Source organism: Polypterus senegalus, chromosome 10, assembly GCF_016835505.1.
Source record: "Polypterus senegalus isolate Bchr_013 chromosome 10, ASM1683550v1, whole genome shotgun sequence".
In the NCBI taxonomy this organism is placed as follows: domain Eukaryota; kingdom Metazoa; phylum Chordata; class Cladistia; order Polypteriformes; family Polypteridae; genus Polypterus; species Polypterus senegalus.
This window is the reverse complement of record NC_053163.1, coordinates 23,354,633-23,369,464: the sequence shown is the minus strand read 5'-3', so window position 1 is coordinate 23,369,464 and position 14,832 is coordinate 23,354,633. Positions and strand designations below refer to the sequence as shown.

The 14,832-nt window shown below is 40.6% G+C and overlaps 1 protein-coding gene across 1 annotated transcript in view; it reads right to left on the bottom strand.

Annotated features, from left to right (window-relative positions):
- Window positions 1–2,023: 2,023 nt before the first annotated feature.
- Window positions 2,024–14,832, bottom strand: part of LOC120538134 — a 97,886-nt gene continuing 85,077 nt past the window's right edge. The window contains exons 13-15 of the mRNA XM_039767568.1: window positions 8,266–8,425; window positions 6,059–6,118; window positions 2,024–3,846 (exon numbers count right to left, since the gene is read on the bottom strand). Of these exons, the coding sequence (XP_039623502.1) occupies window positions 3,326–3,846; window positions 6,059–6,118; window positions 8,266–8,425 (741 nt within the window). The 3' untranslated portion in view covers window positions 2,024–3,325. The remainder of the gene's footprint in view (window positions 3,847–6,058; window positions 6,119–8,265; window positions 8,426–14,832) is intronic.

Sequence of the window (14,832 nt, the reverse complement as noted above, 5' to 3'; positions counted from 1 at the left end):
AGGGTTCTCATTGAAGGACTTGATGATGATGGTCATGTAGACTTCTGGCTTTTAATCCATTAATGTTGGAACATCATGGTGCTTTGATTAGGTGGTGGTGGCACAGGTCACACTTCTGTTGCGTGCACACGAGAGGGTAGAATGTCATTGTCTGACCCGCGCAATTTAAGTGCCCCTCTTGTTATTTTAGGCTACCACAGCACAAAGATTGGTGACTCTTACAGTTACCCTAACACGAACACTGACAGTTACTACATTTTGAATAGTGCTTAGGAGGGTAACATTATTCATGTCCTTCTACCTTTTTGCCCTGCTGAAGCTTCGCACAAATAAATTCACCAGGCATATCACGGCGGTTCAGTCGTACGGTGCCATATGTCTTAATTCCACTACCCAAGTCAATGTCTGATGACCATTTCACTTTGTCATCCTTATCGCTTGGTTCAACTAATAGTTCAGTTTCAGTTTGTTCTAAAACTAACTTTATTGCTTCTTACTTGCATGCTGTTGTGTTTTTAGTTGAAGGCTCCGCCCCACTCATGAATATCGATGAGTTACTATACAGTAGAGTAGCAAAACGCATAGAAATATTTTTGCAGCGTGATGTTATTTTATCCACTAGATATCAACAGAATACTGTCTCAAATGCTGATCATGCTTAACAAAATACATGTCAACAATACAGCTATCGATGAAAGACACTCGGAACTTAATCGTATTCACATAGAATTCTATGCCTGAGAGACACTCAGACTTAACCGTATTTACATAGAATTCTATGCCTGAGAGAGACACTCGGACTAAACGTATTTACATAGAATTCTATGCCTGAGAGAGACACTCGGACTAAACGTATTTACGTAGAATTCTATGCCTGAGAGAGACACTCGGACTAAACGTATTTACATAGAATTCTATGCCTGAGAGAGACACTCGGACTAAATGTATTTACATAGAATTCTATGCCTGAGAGACACTCGGACTTAACCATATTTATAATGGATTCCACGCCTGAGAGACACTCTGGGTTAACCGTATTTACATAGAATTCCACACCAGGAAGGTTAAACATCACTATAACCCTCCATTCTTTCATCTTCCATACCTCTTCTATTACATCTGGCCACACCAGCACTCCCTACTACAAGCTCAAAGGTTTACTGGTCAGAAGGAGCTATTAAACAACAGCAGGGACTATCAGCCGTCATGTCTCAGGGATACCTTGAGGGTTAGAACATCTTCCTAGAGAGTCCTCTGGTGCCCCCATATAGCTTATCATGTGCCCAGGCTTCCACTCATCAGGCTGAACTATTATAAGGCCAGACGTTTGCAGAGGTACATGTTAATGCGAATGCATTTTTAGTATGTTTTGTGCATTGACACATTTTTAATGTGCTTTAGCACACATGGTTTTATATGTATTTATCAATTAATTAATTAAGTTATTTATTTATTTATTTATAAAGCACTTTAAAAACAACATCAAGGCTGACCAGAGTGCTGTACAATAAAAACCCAATATATCAGACACACAAAACCAAAGGGTAAATGAAACAGAAACACCTAAACACATAAGAACTGAAGAGATTCTTAATAAAAAGTATACAGATAGCACAACATATCATACTGGGTTAAAAGCCAGATGTAAAAATGTTTTTTTAAATAGGATTTAAAGGCAGCTAGCGAAGGAGCCTGCCTAACGTGCAACTGCAAATCGTTTCAGAGTTTTGGGGCTGCAACTGAAAAAGGTTGATCACCTCGGAGTTTGCATCGTGCCTTGGGAACACGTAAAAGCATCTGGTCTGGTGACCTGAGAGAGCGAGACGGTACGTAAGGGTGCAGCAGCTCCGACAAATAAAGTGGGGCACAACCATTAAAAGATTTCAAACAAATATAAGGATCTTAAAATGGATTCGAAAATGAATTGGAAGCCACTGAAGGGAAGCCAAAATCGGGGTAACATGCTCATGCTTTCTTGTGCCAGTTAAAAATCGAGCAGCAGCGTTTTGCACCAGCTGTAAGCGAGCAATGGAGGCCTGGCTAATTCCAAAAAGAAGTGCATTGTGGTAATCTAGACAAGATGTTATAAAAGCATGTATAGCTGTTTCATGGTTGCGCTTAGACAAAACAGGCTTGATTTTTGACAGCCGCCTCAACTGGAAAAAGCAAGATTTTACCACTGCATTCACATGGCTATCAAGTTTTAAAGTGGGATCCATTTTTACACCTAAATTTGTGATCATGGATTTCTCAAATTGAGCCAACAGACATCTGCAAGGAAATATTTATGGGTACATTTTGGAATTTCTGAAATGCTATGCTGTCCAAAGACTGGCACCTTTTCCTACATTTTAATAGCTGACTAAGGTCAGTTTAATCATCTTAATCAACACACCAAATTGCTGGAATTTTGTTCTACCACGAAGATACCTTTAAAATTTGGAGCAAGTTTGGCAAAAATGGATCAAAAAAGGAATTTTAGTGGAGAAGCACATAAGTGTTGGCAGACTTAGCTGAATCCATGACCCTGAATTGGACTAAGTAAGTCTGCGAGTATCATATTATCATTTTTCAAATCATATAATGTAAATAATTTACTTTTGGTAAAACCTTGATGCATTGTAAATATATTTCTACGTATCCAGCCTTATTAATGTAATTAATATTATATACCTGTCAGCCATCTTTACCCAAGGTCAGGGATGGGCAGTCTCTGTCCCTGGGGGGCCGCAGTGGCTGCTGGTTTTTGTTCCAACCCACTTGCTTAATGAGACAGGATTTTGTTCTGTTCCCTACCTGACACTGCAGAGTTAAAACACAAACAAGACATGAAATGAAATAAGACCTGTTATTGGTACTGGGGCTCAGTGGTGCCCCCTTGTGTTTACACACCAGTTCAGCAGTAAGATGTAAATGACCAAGAAAGTAACAGTCCTCTAACTAAATTGTTTCCATTGACACCTGAAAAGATTGGCTTCTAATTGAGCAACTGGGTTGAAATAAAAGCCTGCAGCCCCTGTGGCACATGACCGACTTGGCTAACCCCTGCCCAAGGTAAGTAACACGTTTAGGATATAATTGAATACAGTACTGCCATTTATTTTTTTACAGGCAGGTTACAAAATGAAGAGGTGGTGGGAAATGAAGTGAAAACATAAGGTTGGAAGGTCCAATGGTCACTCCATCAAACTACACTGCCCGCATTGTGAAATATTGACTGCTTCAAATTTTTAAACCATACAAACCCACTTTGGACCAAAGCAACAACTTTAAAACTTAATTTATAGCCTTAAATTTGAATTCCATGGCCAAGATATTCAGTTATCTAGCAAACGGTTACACTTGAGTCTGGGTTCATCCAAAAACCTGCATGCAGTGGTTCAGTGAAGGAGGTCGTGAAACTGTGCAGAAGCGTCATTGTGTTTGAGACGTTATAAAATGATAAAGTACCAGCACAACGGTCAACATAAATCCCAATTCTGCTGCAGAGGGGGCCGGGTAATTCTGTCATCTCCGTCTGGTGACATACATAGGGAGAGGAATCAGAGCAAAACAAGCACCAGGACTTGTTGTTCCCTCCAATGATGCACTCAGTGTTCCCTCCTTTCCTACTAAGGCTTTTATAAGCGACTCCGATCACAATGTGGTTACCACTCCGTTCCACCTCCCAATAACAGCGAGTCCTGGACAGATCCTCCCGGCATAGGACTTGAGGTATGCAGTCAAATCTGTTAGGATGATCTGGATAGGGGGACGTTCTGTCATGCCCCATCACTCTTCTGTTTCCATCCAATATTGAGAGGTGTTCATTCACCGTATCTGGATCTAGTGTGAGCTGACAGGAATCTGAAAGGAGAAAAATGTACAGAAACACTGGGGTTAACCTTAGATCTTCAAATGAGAGTCTCTTTAGAATTCCAAGAGCTAAACTTAAAAGAAGTGGTGAGGCAGTCTTCTGCTGTTATGCACCTAAAATCTGGAATAGCTTACCAATAGAAATTCGCCAGACTAATACGGTGGAGAACTTTAAAAAACTGCTAAAAATAATGGCTTTCTTATAGCTGTATTTAGTGTAACCCTGATATTCTGTGTATACATTGAATTATCGTTTTTATCATGGCTCCACAATCCATACTAACCCCTACTTTCTCTACTGTTCTTTATCCATTTTTCTGTGGCGGCAATCTGCGCCACCGCCACATGATCAGGGCACCGTGCTGTCGCAACATCAATGGATTGAAGGCCAGAGGTCCACATGACCATCATCATCAAATTCTTCCAAACCATGAAGACTGATTCAGATCCTTTATGTTAGGTAGAATGCCTATCGGGGACTGGGTGGTCTTGTGGCCTTGGAACCCCTGCAGATTTTTCTTTTTTTTTTTTTTCTCCAGCCCTCTAGAGTTTTTTTTTTTCCTGTCCTCCTGGCCATTGGGCATTACTTTACTCTTTGTCACTTATTATTGTCTAATTTTATTTTTATTTTTTCTTTCTTCATTTTGTAAAGCACTTTGAGCTACATCATTTGTTTGAAGACGTGCTATAGAAATAAATGTTGTTGTTGTGCTAGAATGAACTCAACAACATTCAGCATTTAAAGTAACTTGAAATATTCAGGTTTATTTTTGTTGCTGATTTCGTTAGTTGAATGTTTATTTTTGAAAATTTAGAAAATATCACAGAAGACAGAAACAACAACGACGTTCTCAGATCTAATTAAAGGTCACATCCCAGCAGCAAGGCAGGGGGCAACTGTAAATGGCAGAACAGTCCATTGTAGAACTCCAGTCACACACATACAGTGGGTTCACAAAACATTCAGACCCCTTTTGTCACATTTTGCTATGTTGCAGCCTTCTGCTAAAATTATTTACATAATTTTTCCCCCACAGTAAGCAATACTCAATATCCCAGAATGACAATGCAAAACAGGATTTTAGAATGTTTATTTTCAAATGTATTAAATTGAAATATCACATTGACACAAATATTCTGACTCTTTCCGATGAAATGTGACATTTGGCTCAGGTGCGTCCCATTAGTTTGATCGTCACTGAGATGACATCCTCCTGTGGTCACCTCAGTTGATTGGACTTGATTAGGAAAAGCACACACCCGTCTACAGAAGGTCCCTCAGGTGACAATGTCTATCTGAGCAAAAACCAGGTCATGAACTCGAAGGACTTGACTGTAGAGCTTAGAGACCGCATTGCAGGTCTAAGGAATGGCAACATGTGGGGAAGGAAATTGAAAATTTTCTACAGCATCAAAGGTTACCAAGAGTGGCCTCCATATTTCTTAAATGGAAGGAGTTTGGAACAACCTCAACTCGTCTAAGAGCTGGCCTCCCAGCCAAACAGAGCAAATGAAGATGTTAAAGGGTTGTCCAAGAACCCAACGGTCAGCCAACTGATCTCCACTGAAACTGTGAAAATGGGAAAAAACGTCCAGAAAGTCCACCTTCACTGCAATGATCCACCAATCTGGGCTTTAGGGTATAGTGGCCAGACTGAAGGCTCCCCTCAGTTTGTAAAAATGAGAAACACAATTCATTGGTCTGATGAAACAAATGTAACCAATCAACCAACGTTGAACTGTTTGGCCTCATTTCTAACATCACATCAGGAGGAAACCAGTCACCTCTCATCACCTGTGCAATGCCATCCCAACATTGAAGTGTGGTGGTGGAAGCAAAATGCTGTGGGGTTGATTTTTCTTTTCAGTGGCAGAAACTTCGAGAAGGACAACCATCACTGCAACACTCCACTAATTTGGGTTTTAGGACAGAGTGACCAGACTGAAGCCTTCTGTCAGCGCAATACATGTGGAATCCCACTTGGAGTTTGCAAAAAGTCAACCTAAAGGATTCTCAGACTGTCAGAAACAAGATTCTCTGGTCTGATGAAACCAATACTAGCGTCCCGTTTGGAGGAAACCAGGCACTGCAATTACCTGTGCCATGCCATGCGAATTACAATTTCTATTGTTGCATATCCTGTTCGATTATATCTGGGCAATGCCGGCTCCCATTTTAATAAAATGACAAAAAAAGACTTACACTGTAAAAAGTCCTCTCTGTTTCTTGGTTGTGGTGGTATCAGGAAGAACACTGGAAGATCTGAGTGAAAAAAGAGAAAATGCAAGCAGAGTGTGAGCTGCAGTAAGAAAAGTTCACTCAAAAAAACGATTTATGTATTTAATTGGTTACTTTAATTTGAAATAGTTATGTTTGCTGGCATTACTTAACTTTTTTGTAGTTACATTAAATTAAATGTGTTAGATGTTACTCTTACACAAAGCAATCAGAATATTTACATTTAGCAGAAGCACAATCCGCCTCACTGACTGTTGTCATTACTCACTTATTTTATGTTAACTAAGTGGTTCTCAAACTGTGGGGCGGGCCCCCCTAGGGGGGCGTGAAGTAACAAAAAGGGGGGCGCGAAGATGTGAAAAAAGTAAACAAGAATCAAAAATATGAAAAATACATCTATCGAAACCAAAACATATTAACTTAAACTACATTCTGATACTCAAAAAATAAATATAGAGTTAGATAAATGTCGATAAAAGTTAAATAGGTAAAATAAAATATACATCTATGATCTGTCATTAATTAAAAAAGAACAAATTGGTATTAATGGGCTCCTTTCAAAAAAACGTTAGGGGGTCGCGATTAAAACTGTTATGAAAACTCGGGTCGCAAAAACTTAAAGGTTGAGAAACGCTGACCTTACTCAAAATGAATACTTTTCCAGTCTTCAAAGCATGGCATTCCAATTTCCCTCTACACAGTTAAATGAAGTTGATTTAACATAAAATACTTTATATACACACGTATACCGTAGATCGGGTCTTGAAACCCAAAAAATCTAGCATAAAATCAGACCCTAACTTATACGCCAGTTCAAAAATACGACACTTAATTTTTCTTCTCGCCTCCTCCAAACTCGCATCAGTTGCTCAGACGCATCGAATTTTGTTTCAGCAGCACAGTTACCAATTTCTTTCGCTACTTCAACGACGTTTAATTTAAGACCAGCTTCATATTTTCTCTGATTGAACGTTCCTTCGTAGATAAGGGATGCTCTTACGATAAAGGTGTATGAGGGTGTGAGATACAAAAAAACACAAAACAGTGCAAACGTCACTTCGGAATAGTTTGGGTATTACCTTGTGGTCACGTAGGCACAATAGAGAGAGAGAGAGGTTAGTAGCACGTGCCAATAAAGCGCATTGCAGCACCCACATAAAACAAAAAGGCAGTGTGCTGCGTGGTTACTCTCTCAGGTGGGCGTTACCATATCATAATCTCTTGGACCAATAGCGTGAGTTCGACTTACACATCCAACATTATAAAATACCAGAAAGTATATGGTAAAATCAAGTCCCTACTTATCTGCGGGAGAACTTATCCACAAGCATATACGGTAATTGAGTTTTATGTACTGCGGTGTGCTGGCGCCCTGCCCGGGGTTTGTTTCCTGCCTTGCGCCCTGTGTTAGCTGGGATTGGCTCCAGCGGACCCCCGTGACCCTGTAGTTAGGATATAGCAGGTTGGATAATGGATGGATGGATGGAGTTTTATGTAAATGATTTCCTAGATTTGCATAAAGTAGGGTATTTTGTATAAATAACTACCCCCTTTTGCTCTGAAGGATCCCTACACCTTTGTATACTTGGATAGAAAGTTAAAGACTTTAAGTAAATTGATTTTTTCGCAAATGTAGAAATATGGAAGCTTTTTTTGATACATGTTGCCCACACTACATCAGAAAGCTTCTTTTTCTTTGTATCCAATACACCAATATAACTAATTAAAAGTACATGAAAAACGCAACTTACCTTCTGTGGTAATTAGTGAACCACTACATGTTTAACCAACTATTTGTGTTCTATGCGCTTATTAAATTACAATACTGTAAACAATTTTCATTCATATGTAGTGAAATATAATTTAGTTAGCAAACAAAATATGAATCCTCAACTGCAGATGGAATTTAAGTTTAACGAAATGGATTCAGCTACTTTAATTCTACACAAAGACGTTCATTTAGTTTACCGTAACCATGTTATGTTTTCTGAACACAAAATCATTGCATCAACTGTAAAAGAATATTTCATTAACTAATTGTGTGAAACCACCATCCATTCCTGAATGAAGTTCACTAAACAATTCAGTTTTTTGAGTGTTGTACTGGGAGCTGCTGTCATGTTGCTAGCTATGTCTGCCCCTCCACTTTCTTTAATAAGCCAACGGCCCACCTGTATTGTCAACACGTAAGAATGTCCATTTGCCAATCTGCTCCAGTCGCTCCTTGAGACGGGAGAGCTCCTCCCTCAGGTCAACAGAGGATACCTCGGTGCACACGTCAATATGAGGAGGGTCTTCTTCATCCGGGAGGACATACGGGGATGTGAAGTTCTACATGTGGAAAGAAGTAAGAAAGCTAACTAGAAAGATTTGCTTGTCAACTTAAAAAATTTTGACATTTCTGAATAAAATACGTCCGTCAGTATGTTCCCAATATAATTCTACACCCTTTGACTGATATGTACCAAATTTTACATAGCTGCTCACTGGGACCATACGGACAAAATAGATCACTTTGGAACCCAAACTTTGAACAGAGGGTTTTTTTTTTTTCTGTGTATATAATTTGCACACTAGTGCCACCTGCTGGCCCTGAGCACGTAAAACAGCCAAACAGACTGAAGGCCGATTAGCACAGGGGTCGCCAGCTCCGGTCCTGGAAGGACCACCGTGGCTGCAGGTTTTCATTCTAACCCTTTTCTTAATTAGTGACCTGTTTTTGCTGCTAATTAACGTCTTTTGAACTAATTGTATTTGATTTGTTCTTGAAGACTCAGACCCCTTGTTTCTTTTTCCTTAATTAGCAGCCAAACAATAATGAGATACAAAACATGACCACCAAACTGTATCCATTATACAGTACAATATCTCAAAATAAAGATCTCAGGAATGTTGATCAGCTCAGGTCCACAAAACATTAACAGTGCTCTTAGAAAAGTGAAAATCAACAGTTTCTGAAATGTCTGCTATTGCACAATGAGAGCAGAAACAAGCCATGGAATTAACGAACGAGTTTAATTAACAACATGAACTGGCACATCATTAAACAGCTGGTTGGAGTTTGAGGCCCTGACTTAGTTTGTCTTCTGTTGGCTCAGTCACTTCACAGTTCATTTCTCTTTGGGTGTCACTTAAGGAAAGGAATAACACAATTCAGTGGAACAAATCTTAAAAGAGAAGTCAATTAATATGAATTCACAAGAAGTTAATTAGCAGCACAAACAGGGCACTCATTTAAATAAGGGTTAGAATGAAAACCTGCAGCCACGGTGGTCCTCCAGGACCGGAGTTTGCGATCCCTGGATTAGCAGACCAAAACGGCCAGAGCTTAACATTACTGAAAGACATGGACAAATGTGTTCAATAGACTCCAGCTGAGGACATTCAGAGCTCCAGTCTGTTGAGGAGGCTGTCGTCTTACATTACACATGAGTGATACGCCGGGTTACACTGTGGTTAAGATTAACATCACTCAAGTTGAGTCAATTAGGTGACAAAAAACTGCAATCCAATTGGCTGTCCAGTGGAGCTACTGAATCACAGAGCTGTGGAGGTTGTTGTGGCAGAAACACGCAGCTCAAAGAAGGCACGCAGAGACCTCAGGATGTGCAGGCAGAATCAAGCTTCGTTGCGTGATGTACACACGGTCTCAGTTCAAATGAAATGAGTGCCCAGCAATGGGACTCTCTTACTTTTATTTACAGTTCTTATCAAAAGCTGAACACACTCAACTCATACATCTGACTCCCAACTTGCCGTTGTCGTGGTCCTGCCTCTAATTAGTTCCAACAATATTTCCGAGCCTAATGAATGTAGTACTCTGTCTTATCCATCCTGGCCACCTGGCAGGCCTTGAACATGTCCAGTTCCTGCCTTCATTATCTCTAGTCTTCAGCTCCCATTTGCCACCTGGAAAGAAAGGGGGTGGGGGGGGCTCTGTCTGTCTGTCAGCCTTTCTCTACATACCTGACCTTGACTCATGAGATATCGATGGTTTCCAGCTTGCTAAGAAAAATACACCGGCACAGGCCTTTTTGTGATTTAACACTTGCTATGCTAATGTGCACTTGGATATAATGCTTGTTTTCATATACTGTATGCTCATGATTCTGTTTGAATATAAGCAAAGTATCAACTTTAAGAACATACTGCAGCTGGACCCGTCTCAATTTGTTGGTGCCCCTCAATTAAAAAAGAAGAACCCACAATTGGCCCTGAAATAACTTGAAACTGACAAAAGTAATTGGCACCCATTGTTGTTTAATAGGGAGGCACGGTGGCACAGTGGTAGCGCTGCTGCCTTGCTGTAAGGAGACCTAGGTTCGCTTCCCGGGTCCTCCCTGCATGGAGTTTGTATGTTCTCCCCGTGTCTGCGTGAGTTTCCCCCCACAGTCCAAAGACATGCAGGTTAGGTGGATTGGCGATCCAAAGACATGCAGGTTAGTTGAATTGGCGATGCTAACTTGTGCTTAGTGTGTGATTGTGTGTGTGTGTGTCCTGCGGTGGGCTAACGCCTTGCCCAGGATTTGTTCCCTGATTTGCACCCTGTGTTGGCTGGGATTGCCTCCAGCAGACCCCCGTGGCCCTGTAGTTAGGATATAGCGGGTTGGACAATGACTGACTGACTGTTGTTTATTCTGTATTCATCACAAATCAGACTTTGCTTTAGAGTTTTGATTCAACAGGATATTTCAAATCATAACACAAATTTTACACAAATTTTAGAGGCCATCACTGCAAACAAGTGATCCCTGCAGTCCTCCATTAAACTTTTAGACCTCTCAGCATGTACTTTGGCCCACTCTCCCTCAGCAAACTGCTCCAGCTGTGTCAGGTGTGAAAGGGTCTTCTCCAGACTTCATGCTTCACTCCTTTCTGCAGTCAAATCAGAGCTCATAGAAGGCCACTTCGGAACAGACCAATATTCTGTTCTTAGCTATTCTTGGTGCTTGTAGCTGTGTGTTTTGGCTCCTTATCCTATTGAAGGATCCATGAGCTGTGACTGAGACAGAACTTTGTGACACTGAGCTGTACATTTTGATCCAGAATGTCTTGATAGTCTTGAGATTTCCGTGTCCCCTACACACACTCTAGGCACCCAGCAGCTGCAAAACATAATCTAGCCTCCTCCATGTTTCACAGTATGCACGGTGTTCTTTTCTTTGAAAGCTTCATTTTGTCATCTGATGTGACTTGTCAAAAAGCTCCAGTTTTGTCTCATCTGTCCATTTCACATTCCCCCAGAAGCAATGTGGCTTGTTAATATGCATTTTAGCAAATTCTAGTCTGGCTTTTAAATGTTTTCTTTCAATAGTAGATTCCTCCGGGGTCTTCTTCCATTAAGCCCAAAGTCACTCAATGGTGTGATCAGACACTCCTGGACTTTGTCCATAGAGTTCAGTTGAGAAGTTGTCCTTGGCCTTTTTGTCTGCCATTCTCACTTTCCTTCTGGCCATTCTGGGGTCAATTTTCCTCTTGTCATGTGCTGGAGGTTGGCTACAGTCCCATGAACATTAAACTTCTTAATAATATTTACAACTGTTGTCACTGGAACATCAAGTTGCTTGGAGATGATCTTCTAGCTTTTGCTTTTAATTTTTTTCTCTGATCTTCTTGGACAAATTCTCTCCTTTGTTCATTGTGGAATACGTGATGACACCAAACAGCAGAGTGAGGACTTTTCTCCATTTAAATCAGGTGAATGACTGATTGCACATTTGGAGACGTGTGTGATACTAATTCAAGAAAACAGCTCTAATCCAATTATTTAGGATCTTTTTGAGGGGTACTAACAAATGTGCCCAGGACACTTTAGAACAGGGGTCTCCAAGTCCAGTCCTGGAGGACCACCGTGGCTGCAGGTTTTCATTTGTGATGGACGGCTGGCATTTCAGTCTGGCCAGGACACCCCTCAACAAAAGAAAGCAGCCTTTTAAGGGCACTACATCCCCCAGGACGCTAGATGGCAGCTCCCCTGGATGGAAATGGTTCCTCGGATTCCCGCATAGCAGTATGGGACATGGAGTCCATCTCTTCAGCCTTGTTGGATGCTGTTGGTGCCGCCAGGGGGAGCTCACCAAGAACCCGGAGAAAATTACCATGATGCTAACCTGGAAGTACTTCGGAGTCACGAGGACGGAAACCCGCAGTACTTCCGGGATACTTGAAGAAGGTGTTTGACCCGGAGAAGGAATACTTCCGGGTCATGGAATTTAAAAGGACCGTGGGAAACCCAGCAGATGGAGCCGGAGTTGGGTGGTAGAGGAACGGAGCTGCTGGGAGTGGAGGATTGGTTATTGTTTATTATTATTGTGATTATTGATTTATTGGATAGTTGTGGAGTGTGCGGTGCTTTGTGTACTTTATTTGAAAGAATTATTCAAATTATTCTTGGTGTTTTAAACGTGTGTCCTGGACGTCTGTCTGGTGAGTTCAACGGGGCAACAGCGACCCCTAGCGTCCACACATTCTAACCCTTTTTTTTAATGAGTGCCCTGTTTGTGCTGCCAATTAACTTCTTGTGAATTCACTTTAATTGAATTGCTTGTTTAAGATTTGTTCCCCTGAATTTCTTCATTGTTACTCTGAATTGCTTCCTTTCTTTCCTTAAATGGCACCCAAACAGAAATGAAATGTGAAATGAGGGAGCCAAGAGAAGACCAACTAAGTGAGGGCCTCAAACGCCAACCAATTTCACTCCAACCAGTTGATTAATGAGGTGTCGAGTCTTGTTGTTAATTAAACCCGTTCTTTAATTCCATGGCTTGTTGATGCTCTCATGGTGCACTAGCAGACATTTCCGAAATTGTTGATTTTCTTTTTCGAAGTGCACCATTAAAATGTTTGTGGGCCTGAGCAAATCAACATTCCTGAGACTGTCACCTTTCTTTATTTTCAGATATTGTATAATGAACACCAGTTGTTTTGGCTCATGTTGTATCTCATTATTGTATGGCTGCTAATTAAGGAAAAAGAAAGGATTAAGGGGTCTGGGTCTTCAAGAACAAGTCAATTAAAATTAGTTCAAAAGATGTTAATTAGCAGCAAAAACAGGTCACTCATTAAGAAAAGGGTTAGAATGAAAACCTGCAGCCACGATGGTCCTCCAGGACCGGACTTGGTGACCCCTGCCTTAGAATATGTTTGCAGAATAAGCAACACTTCATCTTTTTTCACGCTTGTTTTGCTGTACTTGAGGACTTATTAAAGGCATGCAGGGATACAGGGGAGAAGTGCTTTTCATTTCTTCACTTTTTAGGAGGCATAGAGCAGTTGTAAGAGACAATCCTAGGAAGTTAATGCCTTAAGTTAAATTCATATTAGTGTTTGCTTAATTTGAATATAATATCATTTTCTTTCATAGCTATAGATTATGGTGTAGCCTTTACCCCCTGTGGTTAAAGTGAAATTTAACCTTCTTGGCTATACTGTATCTGTAATGCAGTGTGCTAATTGAGTCAGCTTAGAATTAGTCTCCATGCCAGCAGGGTTCTGATAGACCCAATCGCAGTTTGTAAATGGGTAAGCATAAAGTTTTCTGACCTGAAGAAGGGGCCTGAGTTGCCTCGAAAGCTTGCATATTGTAATCTTTTTAGTTAGCCAAGAAAAGGTGTCATTTTGCTTGACTTTTCACTCCATTCATAATGGCTAACACGGTACAACACTCTAGTACTACTGACTGCTTAGAAATGGTTCAACTGCATGAGCAAACTTAGAGAAGTGAAACAAGATAAAGCCGTAAACTGTTTTTTTCTTTAAACAAGGATTTTTCTTTACTTTGTGTGAACTGTTTTTCTTTGATTTTTTACTAAAGCTTTTAAAGATGAAGATATTTTGCCTGGGGAATCATTTCAACGTGTCACACTATTGCCAGAATCCCATGAAGTAAACTAAAGCTTCAGAAGTTTGGTAATTTTGGGTAAGCACAGCTACAATTTTGAAAACTGTATGCCTATCGCATACTGCAAATGGCTCTGCTAGCAATGCGCCTACTCCAAAACACACACAATGACTTAATTGACACACACTGTATTACAGATATAGCTAAGAAGGTTCTATTTCACGTTAACCACAGGGGGTAAAAGATTATACCATAATCTATAGCAATGACAGAAAATTATCCATCCATCCATCCATTGTCTAACCCGCTGAATCCGAATAGGGTCACGGGGGTCTGCTAATTATATTCTATTCAAATTAAGCAAGCACTAATATGAGATTAATTTAAGGCATTAGCTTTCTAAGATTGGCTCTTACACTTCCGTCTCCTAATTGTTTATGCAGGAGCAGGGACAATTACTATATTTTACTTCAGTAAGAGCCATAAATTATACCTATACTCTAAATAACTAGCAATTTAAGTAGTAACTTCATTTTCAATGAACTGTAAGGGGACCAACACATTTGTTCCTATCTGCGGTTCCTCATCTGTCTACTGGAATATACAGAGGAGCACCATGTGCTTTAGCAGGGGAGTGTTGGGTGAGACCTGATCGTGAGTGGACGTGCAGCGCAGCACAAAGGAGAAGCAAAGGCTTGTTGTTTACCTCCTGCTTTTCTTCTTTATTTAAGAACTAGGAACGGTCCACCTTGATCTAAAAGGACAAGTCAGACACCACAGGATTTGTGGTTACAACCCAGCAAGGAGTCACCACAAGTATGGAATCCAATCGGACCAGAAAAGAACAACACGAGAGCAGAGACATCAACAGAGAGGCAGTGTGGATAACAGATGGGAC